This window comes from Felis catus, chromosome C1 (genome assembly GCF_018350175.1).
Source record: "Felis catus isolate Fca126 chromosome C1, F.catus_Fca126_mat1.0, whole genome shotgun sequence".
Lineage (NCBI taxonomy): Eukaryota > Metazoa > Chordata > Mammalia > Carnivora > Felidae > Felis > Felis catus.
This window is the reverse complement of record NC_058375.1, coordinates 49,953,518-49,967,104: the sequence shown is the minus strand read 5'-3', so window position 1 is coordinate 49,967,104 and position 13,587 is coordinate 49,953,518. Positions and strand designations below refer to the sequence as shown.

The following is a 13,587-nucleotide window of genomic DNA, read 5'->3' as shown; positions in this document are numbered from 1 at the left end:
CGCCCGCCTCCGCCTCCGCTCTGCACCGCACCGCACAGCCGCCGCCCGCTCGCGCCGCCGCCGGTGGGGGGGGGGGGGGAGGGCGTGGGGGAGGGGGCGGCTGCGGCGCCGCGCGGCCAGCCGGGTCCCGAGCCTCCGCGGCCGCTCGCGCTCGCTCGCTCGCTCCCTCTCTCGCTCCCTCGCTCGCAGGCTCTCTCGCTCCCTCTGCCCCCCCCCGCCCCCGCTTCCCCGCTCAGCGCATTACTGGGTAACGCAGTGAGGAGCAGTTACAGTCTGTACTCCCGGGCAGCTATAGGCTGCCACAGGATGTGCTTAAGCAAACAAAACTACTTTTCCTCATCCCCATCCCCCAAGCCCCGCCGCAGACCTTCGCGGACCTCGGTGGAGGACTTGGACAACTTTGCCAGGTTGCCCTGCGCTCCCGGTTCACTGTGTGGGCACGTAGAGAACCGCGGAGAAGGCCGGGGGGGGGGGGGGGGCAAATTTGCATGTATGCAAATTTTTTAAAAAATCAGACCTCCTAGGTAACTTCTTTTTTTTTTCCCCTCTGAAATGCGGTACGGCTCAAAGCATTGTAATCTCTCCAACGAAGCTTTCTGTGGGAATAGATCGTCGGCAGAGGTAATTATGCACAAAATCCTGCAAACTTTGTGCAGCTTCAGTCCTGTGGCATTCAGAAGCGGGGGTGGTGGGGAATAATTTCACACAGAAGAGTCACCGGATTTGGGGGGTGGGGGGGGGCTGTCTGGAGAAAAAGAGGCGGAGATTAATGAGCGTTCTCCCTCCCAGGACTGTGAAACTGGTGGGTCTGAACACAGACGCCATAGAAAAAGTTCTATCACGTTCAGAAACAACAGTGGTTTAGCTGTGACATCTTTTTCTCTTTAGGAGAAAAAAAAAAAAAAAAAAAAAGGAAAGGGATGTCCCCTAAGGGAAGGGAGATATTCTGGTCCACAAACGCGTGCCCAGAACTGGACACAGGCTATCATTACCGTTCCTGTTCCTGGGACACCTCTGGAAGGGTGCCTTTTAAGAATCCCCTCTTTTTCCTCCCCAGGTAATCGTTCTTAAAATGGAAAAGAGCTTCCTGCAATTATTCTAGGTTTGCTAAAGTATTGTTTTGGCAGAAAAGGGGGGTGGTTTTTAGGGTTTGGCAAGTTGCCAATAAGCCTGCTTTTCCAGTTTTTTTAACCTCATATTTTCTCTCCAGGCTTTCCTCCCTCATGGAAAAAAAAAAAAAGAAAAAAGAAAAAAAAATACCTCTTCCTCCTGCCCCCCCATCCCATCTCTTCCTCCTCCTCTTCCTAACTCTACTTTGCAGCCTGCTGCATTTGCGAATCCTTCTCAAAATTCCAAAAGGAAAGATCAGGTTGAAAGACACTGGCACACAGACAGAGGAATCTGCACCTTGGTAGAGGTTAAATAGCGAGAGAGCCTCGGAAAAGAGGACAGTCCTGTAGGAACCCCCACTCTGCAGGTGGGGATGAAGTGATGTGCTAAGGCCACGCTCATTCAGACTACACCACCCACCTCCACGCCCCCCCCCTTTTTTAAAGTTAGGGGCAAGAAACATGCTACTGGAGAAAACAAAATATAATCCTCTAAAATATTCTGCATCTTTCTAAAATTATTTTATGCTTGTTCTCCGATTACTTTATTGCTAAAATAATTTCTGAATGCTTCAGATCATTTTCACACACCCTGCTACTAAATATCCTTGAAAATCTGTCAAATTATTTATTAAGGGGTGAGGGAAAATAATGACTTAAATCTTTAATGAGAGAGTCCCATTTTCCCCCAATTAAACAACTGCTTTTCCTTGGTTCCTCTTGGATTTCAGGAGAAGAGAAATGTCCTAAAAGCTAAGCCGAGTTACAGAGACAACCTTCCTGGCCACGGAAACCTTTGCTGGGATCTATAACTTCAACTCGCTCCAAGTTTCCTCGATAGAAGTTTCTGGCTGACGGTCCCAACATGTAACTGAGGCACAGTGAGAAGTTATTGTTCCGTGTGTACTCTTGGGAAGCTCTCTTCCAGAGCAGATTAAAATCTTTCTTTTGGTGTATTAAAAGATATACTTCACATCTGCCTCTTTCCAAAACCAGAAAGATTCTTAGTTTTAACTGAATCTCAAGAAAAAGAAAAGGATTTTTTTTTAAAAAAGGACTGGCACATCGCCCTGGTTTTTAAAAATAGGGAAAAGTAATTTAATGCTGATATTTCTAGTTTAAAAACTTCTTTTGTTGCAGCAGTGAATGTGCCCGCGATTTCCAGCTTTCTGCGGTTAGCAATATTATCTTAAGTAACTTTTGGCGCCCTTCGTAAGACTTTTGGATATGGGACGATTGTTTGCGCCCTCTAGGCAAGGGCTGGATCCAAGTTCAGCACCAAAGCCCTTCACATCCGCTCCTGCTTTCTCTCCTATCTCCGCCAGCTCCCGCTCCCTCCCCCGCGGGATGGGGGGGGGGGGGAGGCGGGGAAACACTACAAAGCACAGTTCCAACTACAGCCTTTGGAAACAAGACTGAGAAAAATACAGTAGAAGAGTTACAGTTACAGAAAGGCTTCTGGTAACTTTCTCTCCAACAGGCATAAATTTAAACACACACACACAAAGAAACAGATGTTCCTCAAAGGGCAGTCTGGGGGTAAAAAACATTTCCAACTCTCTCCCCTCTTCCCAAGTTGCAAAAGTAAATCCTTGTCCAGAGTTCACAAAGATACTACGACACTTGAGAGAGAGCAGGGATGGAGGGGGGAGAGAAGAAAGAAAGGATAGTAGAGAAAACAGTGTAGAAAACAGGTGAAGTACAAAAACTAGTTTACTGCAATCATATAAATGACCCATTGTTAGGAAGGATAAACCCCTTATTGGAAATAACCGCTCCAATCATTTATTTTGCAAGTGCTAGGAGGCTGCCTTGAAATGGGATTGTCTTTGCGCAAAGGAGGCTCCTGTCATGCTCTCTGCTATCCATATTCTTCCTGGCACAGAGCCCAGCCTTGCATTTACTGTGTTTTATTTGCAGAAATGTTACCTTGCCAGCTTTAGTGAAATCCTCTTAGATATATAAATTACGTCAATAAGGTTTCACTTATATGTACATCTCAAATACCTCTCATTTCGGAGGTTACTTGATAGGAAGATCTTATTAATATGATTTAGATTTTAATGCCCAAAGCAGTGAAGATAAAATTGGGGTACATAAGTGACACTGCCATTAACTCTGTAGTTCTTATCAAGACCAACTTTATCACTAGCATTTTCCAATATTTTTCTTCTCTAGTTTTTCGACCCACTGGTCACTTGCGTGCAGATTTTTCTTAGATGCGTATAATACTAAATTGGATAATGTCAGTGAACTGAGCATCCAAGTGGATTTTAACGTCAGGTTTCCAAACCAGATTTGATTAGAAGGCCTAAAGCCTTGGGAAATAGCTCGATGGGAATTTAATCCAAAGATGGGAAAGAGCCCATACTATTTTCCATTCATTTCCCAACAGAATTAGGTGTCTACAATGCTCAGTGGGAAGGAAGAGATGGATGTATTTTAGTCAGAGGCTGCCAGTTACTGCCTCCAAGACAAGCTGCAAGTTACTGCAGTTGGTTTCCACTGGATTGGTATCAAAGACTTGTCCAAGAGGCCAGACTCCAACGAAGAGTTAGCAAGTCAGTAATCTTCCACACACACCCTCCACAGGGGTTGTTGTGGTAACAAGAACAAATGTGAACTTGGCTAGTTCTAATAGCCTATTTGCCACTGACCATATATTTAAATAGCAGAATTCAAGAAAAGTGGAGAAAGAAACAGTCCTTCTCCCCCTCTTCTTTTCAAATGTATAAAACAGCTGTCAGTCCACCTGTGACACATCCTCTCCCCCCCCTTAAAACCTTAAAACTGTTGTTTCCAGTTCAAGAAGAGAGGCTTGCCTCTTCCTTCAAAGTATTTGAAAAGCCAAAGCTTCTCAGATAACCAGACGGAGAAGTGTTGTAATGCTGAGTATTCAGTACACTACTTCCCAAAGCTCAATACAGTCCTGTAGTTCAAGTTTCTAAGCTACACATTTTTTAAAAGCTGAACCTCCCCCTTCACAACAGTTAACAACTTCCCTGAATTTAAAAATAATTATTAATGCAAAGTTAGTATCTCTCTGGCAGAATTTTTCTAACTTTTTTCCAAAAGGCAATTAAGAAAGCATTACAATTCATGCAAAAATCCCCCCATCCGTTTTGTTTTGTTTTCCCCCTTTAAACTCAAAAACTCTTTCCTATTGTGCTTGCTAAATCCGGAAGACCTTGTAGCTTTGACAGCTTGAACCACACCATCCCCTTCAGAGCCGCAGAGAACTTCAGATCTTTTCTGCCCCGCCCCCTCTGGCTACTGAGAACCATTCATTGTACACCCAAGCTTCCTCATGATTGGCTGAAGCTTTTGTCAATCTCCCATGTTGTCCCATTGATTAGAGGATCGAATCGTCAATTATTCGCCGGGTCCAGACATTTCTTTTCGAGTTAGGTTGACTGCTGAGGCCAGACGTCTTTTTACAGAACAGAGCACGTAACAGGATTTTTTTCCCCCTTTCTGGAACCGAGCAAGCGCTAGGAGGAAAAAAATCTGTCAAGCTCAGCATTTTTTTCAAATCTCGGGAAAAAAAAAAAAAAAAGAAGGAACCCCGATCTGTGATGTACATAGCACAAAAAAAAAAAAAAAAAAGCCATCCACAAAGCTACATCTTTAAAACAAAACCATCACAATAGACATTCACCCAGCAATCACTTAAAAGCATACGCAAGCTAGAGAAATTTTAAAGTCTTAGCCATTAAACAAAATCATTCTACCATTATTGTTTATAAAACACACATCGTATAAACGCAAAATAGAAAGTTTAAGATGTGCCACGTACCATTGCAATGTAAAAAGAGTACGTGAGAAACTTTAAAATGTTCAGACGAATTGCTTCATTTGTTGTCCCCCTTTTTTTTGCATTAAAAAAAATCTAAATAAACTTGGAACCGTTGAAAACCCGGAAGAGATTTTTTTTAAAGCTGTGGGCCAATTGCAGGCTTCTTGGAGATTTTTTTTTTTTTTTTTAACTCCAAATCAGAAGGCTTTTGCAATTGCAATGCGCGCTCTCTGCCTCTCTCACTGTCTCTCTCTCCTCTTTTGATAGCGATCCAACCCGGGCTGGCTGGTTCTCAGATTCTCTCTGGTTTTGCCTTGTGTGCTTTGGATTGTACGAGACTTTGCAGAAGTTGCAATCGATTCGCAGTCCCTCTCTCCTCTCCCTACCCCCTTGTTTATTTCCGCAATCGCTGCAATTTGCATAGTAACCACGCACGAGGCGCCGGCAGCCGCCAGCGGAGGGGGCCGGGAGGGGGCAGGGAAAAGGCCTTGCCCCCTTCTCCCCTCCTCCCGTCTCTCTCCCCGCCAGTCTCCTCCTCCCCCACGGTGCGTGGCCAATAGGAGCCCCGGCATTCAGCGCAAGCTCCGGTCGGGACACCGTTCGGAAGAAAAGCTCCTGTGTTACTAGGCCCTGCTCGCAGGATCGTGTTTTTGGCGCTGTGGAAGTTCCCCTGATTGCGGACCTCGCAGCCGGTACTAGGGATCTACGAGGATACAATACAATTGCCTGCGGTTGTGCGGGTTTTGCACGTTTTAATCAAGCCTGCACACCTGCTTTCTCGGTTTCTTTTTCCGTAGCCTCTCGTGAGTTATTAGGCTAGTTCATGATGGTTAGTGAGAGATTTAACCTTTATTTGCACTGGTGTAGACCAAGAGTTAAAGATCCTCTTTGGTGCATTAAATCACGAGAGTGCAAAATGTCACAGAGAACTTGCAGTGAAATAAAGCTTCTACTCTAGGTTCCTAAAGGAAAAGACTGGCTCTGTTCTCTGCAGATGACTGAACATAAAATTGCTAGGGGGGCTCCCTTAAGAATAAATTTGTTCATTTAAAGGAGGAGATGCAGTGAAATTCTAGTTGAATTGCCAAGCATCCACTTCGTCAATATCCTTACAAAACCTGGATTCCACAAAGTTGGACGCCCCCCTCTGCCTCCTGTCTCCCCGAGAGAAGGGCTCTGTTTAGACATTTGAAATGGGGGGAAGGGGAAGGAGACTGTTAAAGTAGTTATGGAACATTCAGTCCTTCATCTCACTGATTCATCTCATTTCATTAACCCAGACTCTTTAAGACCATTTCAATGTCAATCTTTCATGCGTTTGTTTCAAACAACAGACTAGCCACTGGTGCAGTGCTGGTGCCCGGGGAAGACAACTCTAAAGGAAGGGAGTGTCCCTTTAAATGGAAAGCATCACCACCAGGCTACTGCGTTTGTTTGCTTTGCGTCAGTTAAGTAGCTTTGGACGTTTTGCTGAATAACTGAGTTACAGGAAAATGTGTGCTTAGCTCACTCGATAAAAATGATCCAATGAGAAGTCCAGAGGAATAGGAAGCCACCTGGCAGTTGTCTGATTTTCTTAACTGTCCTTGGTGAAGGTACCTATTAATTAATAACAGGACCTTGCACAGCTAAATTAGAGGTTAGAGAAACCTCCTATTTCGTTTTGAGCCACATGTTTGGCTTCAGGCTTGCACTGTACTACTAGCTAACTGATGCAGCATTACTGAGAGGTATGGTTGTGTGGCCACTGCTGGTGTGAGACAAGCTTTGCTGTGCTGGCCTGCCCCTTATAGTTTCTGATACTCTCTTGCTCCAGAAAGTCTGTGGCATTTAATCCTGGCCCCTTCTGCTCAGCATCGTTTTCAACTTGGCATACTACTTTCACTCTAGAAATACATTTGATGGGATGCAGTGGCTTCAAAAAACAATTAACCAAAAACCTTCTAGGCCTAGTACAGCTGGTGCTAGGCTGTGTAACCTTGAGATAGTTATATAACACCTATAAAATAGAACATCAATCCATCGTGAGAATGGGGGATTGTTTTTTCAGGAGCTAAGAGCCTTTCGAATGCACAAGAGGGATCAGTTTGTACTGCATTGCTCTGGAGATGCCATGATCTGCATAACCTTCAAGGCTAAGCAGCCAGGCCTTGTCAGTAGGTGGTAACTGAGTTTTGTGTGCATGTCTGTAGTTCATTAACTCCGCTTAATGTGGTAGGTTAGTACTGTTTCCAAAGTGACCTTTTATATCTCCATCTAGTCAACAACAACATAGTATAGCTTTAGAGTTGAACTTAGGTATTAATGTGAGTCTTATGTGACTCCAGACAAATTATTTAACCTCTGTAAGCTTTTTATTCCTCATCTGGAAAACAGGAGCTATTCAGATAACATATATAAATTACCTAGTACATTATGTGTGCTGAAAATATTGTATCTATAGCGATACCACTATTACTGTTTAATATTACCATATTCTAGGCACATTGAATGTGCTAAGAGCTGGAGATACAGAGAATAAGACATTGTCCCTGCCCTCAAGAAGCTTTCAGTCCAAAGGGAAAGACAAAATAATAAATAATAATATAATGCAGTAAGTGCTGTGTCCAACTTAGATATACATAAAGGGCAATAGAAATACAGATGATAGAATGGTTTTGCTCGGATAAGTAGATAGGAAGAGTCACAGGAGGCTAAAAAAGAGGAAATGACGTTTGTGTTGGGCATTTGTCAAGTAGACAAGGGAGAAGCAGGACATTCTTGTCCAAGAAAGCACAGTGTATACACAGGGCCAGAGAATGAGGATGTATTTAACTGTGGCTTGTTGGTCTAGCTTATATCACAGTAACTAGAGACGAAATTGGAAAATCAGGCTGAGGCAAGATGGTGGAGGGCCTTGTAAGCTGTTTAAACTTTCACTTGAAGGACTTGGGAAACATCAAAGGTGTTTAACCAAATGATATACAAAGTAAATTTTGCAGATTAGAAAGATCATTCCAGCAATGGAGGCAAAGAGACCAATTAGAAAGAAGTGAGAGGAGGTGAAGTTCTGAACTATGCACAGCAGGAATGAATGAGCAAGAAAGAGAAAGGGAGGGAAGAGAAGAGAGTGGGAAAGAGGAGAGAAAGCAAGGAAGACCCACAACTCATTAGTTTTTAGGGACTTTGATCCATAGGGACAACTTGGGAGTGCATATTTTCCGGGCTCTCCCAAGTCCAAATACCCATAAGATATATAATAAGAGCTATTAGTGAAAGAGGCTCTCCTTACTCCACACGATGCCACTTCTGTATCCTTAAACCTACCAATGTCAAATCATTTTGCAATAATACCAGCAACAGTAACAATCGCTCACATGGATTCAGTGTTTATATTGGCTCTTCTCACCTTGTGAATTTGCATTCCAGTAACATCAGCCCCACCATGCCACTGAAAATCAGCTGCACATTGAATAGTGTGACTTTGGACTGCCAACCCTATTGAGAGCCTCATGCTTCCATGTAGACTGGCTTTATGCCTTGAAAAGAGTAGGCTCTTCCAGGAATTCTGCTTTTTTGACCCAAATAAAAACTTAATCCTCTTTCAGGGCATTGATAGGAAGACTACAACATCAGAGTCTTACAGATTTAGCAACATGATTCAAAATTGCAGTTTTTTTCTAATAATGTATTTTTTAACGTGTGAACTAAGTTGAATGTTGGACCATACGGATATATTTCACATTTTCTTTTTTTTTTAATTTTTTAATGTTTATTTCTTTTGAGAGAGAGAGAGAGAGAGAGAGAGAGAGAGGCGGGGGGGGGGGGGGCAGAGAGAGAGGGAGACCCAGAACCGAAGCAGGTTCCAGGCTCCAAGCTGTCAGCACAGAGCCTGACTCAGGTCTCAAACCCACGAACCATGAGATGGTGACCTGAGCCAAAATAGGATGCTTATCTGACGGAGCCACCCAGGCACCCCTATTTCACATTTTCTTGATTGGGTAAATCTTAGATCATCCAAAGCACTTTTTAGGCTAGGTAATCAACATGGGCATTTAGAGGACCAACATGGCAATATAAATGATAGATACTAGAAGAAAATACAAATCTAGGAATTGATGAGACTCCCTAATAAGCAGATTTTGGCAGACTGTTTCCCCCCACATCTGTCCCTCTCTATTTTTGGATACATAAATGAGCAGTTTGGAGCCTATATTTCCTAGCCTTCCTTGCAGATAGGCATGATACATGATTAAGATCTGAATAGAATGGAGAAGAATTATTGAGTCAACCTTTCATGTCACTTGCTTAAAAGAAATTTATCCTAAACTTGTGGCCTTTCCAAAGGCTGCAGTGAGGTCATGTTAGGGACTCAGCTTCAATTAAAAAGACCAGGGACAACACCTTGGGAGACAAGAAAGCAGCAAGATGGAGGGAACATGGGTTCCTAAGTGACCTTATGGAGCAGAACTTCTTCTCTAGTCTAGATCGTATTTAAGCCACTGTGTTTTGAGATCCCTGATTTGGCAGCCCAGCCTCTACTATCATCATCATCGTCATCATCATCATCATCAAGGTTGTAAATCAGTTACATGGTACCTTTGGATTGTTTTCTGTATAAAAGCATATGGCTTTCCCCAGCTTAATACAAAATACATTTGTTTTTTGTTTTTTTTTAATTTTTAAAACGTCAATTCATTTAAACTAAAAAAAAAGGTTCATCCATTTCTCCTATTGATTTTATTATCAGCCCCCGATTCCAGACTTTCCCCCTGCCTAGTCTCCCTCTACTACCCTTTCATCCAGACTAAATGAGTCACTTTTCTATTTTCACCACTTTCTGAATACACCATGCACGTTCATCCCTCTCTTCCCTTGTTTGTGTGATATTTTCTGCCCAGAAGTCCCTAATGTCTTCTCCCTGTTCCGTTTTTTTTTTTTTTTCAATAACCAGTTTAATGCTACTTCCCAACCGCCGCCCCCCAGCAGAATTGGCCACTCCCTCCTGTGTTCTCTAACATCTTATGCTCATCTCTAGGACAGTTATGTTCACAGTGTATGTCAGTTATTTATTTGTGTGTTTGCTAGACTATGAGCTCCTTGAAGGGGCACTACCTTTATTCATCTTTGTGTCCCTACAAGCCAAGTGCTATAATCCTCAGTGGATGTGTGGTAAATTAATGTGTGAACGAAAAGATGAACAAATGGTTACCCTTTCCAGTCTTGCACTCTGATATAATACAGGCTCAGGAGTGTGACTGATGCAAGGCAGGGCATTATCACTAGGGGGAAATTTTAAGTATAAATAGCAGGACACTGAGTTTGCTTTTTATAGACCTTCCACACATGTTACCACTGTTAACCTTCCTTCTGGATAGGTAGGTTGGGCACTGTCTTTCTCACCACACAAATGAGGAAACTAAGGCACAGGAAACTGTAGGGAGCCACTCAACATCATTCACTTAGGTTGAATAGAATTCAACTCATTTAGCATTCTTCCCCAGAGGTCTAACTATGATGTTTGGCTTAGGAAAGATTTCAGGCTTCAATTTTTTTTTTTTTTTTTTGGAGTAACATTTTAATGTTTAGCTGGCTGTAATCATAATTAAAGGTAAACAAATGAACCCATCCTTTGTTTTTTAAACAGCTTTATTGAGGTACAATTGATATACAAAGAACCACACATATTTAATATATACAAGTTGGTGAACTTGGACAGAGACAAACACCCATGGTATCATACGCACAATCAAGATAATAGACATATCCAACACCTCCAAGAGATTCCTTGTGTCCCCCCAATCCCCGGACCACTTTGGGGGGTAAGAAAGAACACTTAACATAGAGTATACCTTCTCAACACTGCATTGTTAACTACAGGCACTATGCTTGCACAGCAGATCTCTAGAACTTACTCATTTGACACAGCCGAAACTTTATACCCATTGAATAATAGCTCCCTGTTTCCCCTACCCCACAGATCTGTCCTATCTTGGACACACAACACAGTACGCTGCAGAGGTTCTTGAAGACCACAGGTGATGTCACGCAAGTGAGCTGGTAGGATAGTCAGAGAGAGGAAGCCTGTATCTCGACCAAAGCCAAGGGTGCAAAGTATGAATTTACAATTCACAGAAGGAAAGCTGAAAGGGAGCTCAGAAGGCTCCAACCACCACATTTTACAGCTGATAAAACCGAAACTAGCAGAGTGAAGTAGCTAGCTCATGGCCACACAGCTGGTAAAGAATTAATCCCCGGTCCAGGGCCAGTGTCATTACATCATGCACAGGATATTTTGCAGGAATGGAAAAGGAGCGAACAACTATCTGTGGTATCAGAGTGGAAAAGAGGCCTGGGCAAGTGAAGAAACAGTGAATCTGATAGGAGACAGAAAACGGTTAATCATCTAAACCAAAGGGATGGCTATAAAATCGAGGCTGGTACCTGAAAGATTTACCCAAACATGTTCAGACAATTCAAGGATAATTTTCAGGAAAAATAAGGGAGGGAGGAGATGAGAGCAACAATCTAGAACTGTAACTTGGTGTTAAAAGTTGTGAGCTGAACTTGTTCACTATTCTCTGCTGTTGGTGACCTTGGGCAGTTCAATCTCTCCCTCTGGCTTCCTTCTCAGTAAAATGTAAATATCAGGGTTTTGATAGGATTCAATGAAATCATGAGTGTGAAACTGTTATAAATTTAGGTTTCTATTCCATGAAGGCCTACACCACCAACAATTGTTTATAATACAGCACAGAATACAGAATATAGATAGTCGTATTTATCCAAAAGGTTTTGGAATAGAGATTGTGTGTGTGTGTGTGTGTGTGTGTGTGTGTGTTTATCTATATCTATCTGTATCTATGCACACATACATATATAAACATGCACACAAAGTCTCCATTCCAAACCTTTGAATAGAGGTAGGATAAATCTGATTACCTACCTACCTATATATATGAGAGAGACAGAGACACCATTAAAATGGAAATAAGGTGACATCAAGTCCAAGATTAGCAATCAAAATACATTCGATGAGATTCTATGTACTTTTTTAGGGTTGACTTGCAATTTTCCTTTGAGTTTCTTGGTAATCAGCTTAAAAAAGAAAAGGTAAAAACTTATGAAATATATGATATTCATAGGATAATAAAATTCAAATCCAAGAAGAGTTGTTCAAAAGCAACACAGACATTCTGAGGTCTGAGAAAATGGGCCCCGTGACCTCCTGCCACCCGCATCACCATCACTGCATACAGACAGACAGACCAGGGTTGTCCTGAAGAGGACTGTCTTCAATATGACGCATTGAACCAGGTACTCAATCCCTGGATGAAATTCCAGCCAGCCTAAGGACAGAGGGAGTAGGAGGATGCCGGCTTCTAAAATTACAATTTTAGGAACTCCTTGGCTATAGCTTAGTGCTCTGGGCTAGTGGTGCTAGTGCTCAGTATCTGGTAAATTAGGATGTGCCGTCAGTGTCTATTGTCCCAGAAAATCAGCAACAAAGAAAGGAAAGAGCCAGTCGAGGTCGACTCCTCTGACCCTGGGGTTTTTCACACTCATTCTAATATTCCTAAGATTACATCCCACCCCCCACCCACCCCCCGAAAATAGTATGGAAAGGAATAGCATGGGAACTGGCAAACCCAGCTGGCATGGACGCTGAGTCCAGACTCTCTTTTCCAGCCCATGTCTTTAGCTCTTCAGCCTCTCTTGACCTCTCTCTTTCATAAGGTGACTCAAAATGGGATCAGGAAAGGGAACTCCAGTAAAGGAAGTTATAGAATTGGGGTTATTGTTGTTTCGGACACACAAGCAAAAACAAGTAGGTAGCTTGTCTCAAAGCCCAATCAGTAGGCTAAGAATTAGGCTTACACGTCAGCCAACAACATCACAAAAGAAAAAATAATGTCAAAAGCCTGTGTGGGTCAGGATAGGGAGATAAGTTACTATACTGGTAGATCCCTTTTGGGAAATGACAATCTTTTTTTTTTAAGCTTTTTTTCCCCATTTTTTAAAGTTTATTTTTGAGACATACAGAGAGAGAGAGAGAGAGAGAGAGAGAGAGAGAGAGAATCCAAAGTAGGCTCCAGGCTGTGAGCTGTCAGCACAGAACCTAATGCAGGGCTTAAACTCACCAACCCTGAGATCATGACCTGAGCTGAAGTCAGAGGCTTAACCGATTGACTCACCCAGGAGGCCCCCCCTTTAATTGTGATTAAAAAGTACATAGCGTTTACATTATAAGCATTTTTAAGCGTACAGTTCAGTGCCTTTAAGTATATTCATATTGTTGTGCAGCCGTCATCACTATCCGTCTCTAGAACATTTTCATCATCCCAAACTGAAACTCTGCATCTATTAAACAGTAACTTCCCATTCCTTTCTCTCCCCAGGCCCCTAGAAACCATCATTTTACTTTCTGTCTCTATGAATTTGACTACTCTGGGTACTTTATACAAGTGAAATCATTCCGTGTTTGTCCTTTTGTAAGTAGCTTATTTCATTTAGTATAATGTCTCTAAGGTTCATGCCTGTTGTAGCACGTGCCAGAATTTGCTTCTATTTTAGGTGGAGAAGCATTCCCTGGTATGTAGATGGCACATTTTGTTTATCCATTCATCCACTGATGGACACTTAGGCTGCTTCCACCTTTTGGCTATTGTGAATAATGCTTCTATGAACATGGTATATAAATAT

The 13,587-nt window shown here is 42.6% G+C and overlaps 1 protein-coding gene and 1 long non-coding RNA gene across 6 annotated transcripts in view; one reads left to right on the top strand and one right to left on the bottom strand.

Annotated features, from left to right (window-relative positions):
* Positions 1-5,236, bottom strand: part of NFIA (nuclear factor I A) — a 376,336-nt gene extending 371,100 nt beyond the window's left edge. For 4 of the 5 annotated variants that reach the window (XM_045035930.1, XM_045035932.1, XM_045035931.1 and 1 more), the window contains exon 1: positions 368-505. In XM_045035930.1, the coding sequence (XP_044891865.1) occupies positions 368-490 (123 nt within the window). In that variant the 5' untranslated portion in view covers positions 491-505. Of the gene's footprint in view, positions 1-367; positions 506-4,905 lie in introns of those variants that run through there. The other variant, XM_019837122.3, reaches the window with a different exon arrangement.
* Positions 37-2,082, top strand: LOC111561749. The gene is made up of 3 exons (XR_002744513.2): positions 37-407; positions 571-621; positions 1,841-2,082. It is a non-coding gene; the product is annotated as an uncharacterized LOC111561749 (long non-coding RNA).
* Positions 5,237-13,587: the final 8,351 nt, after the last annotated feature.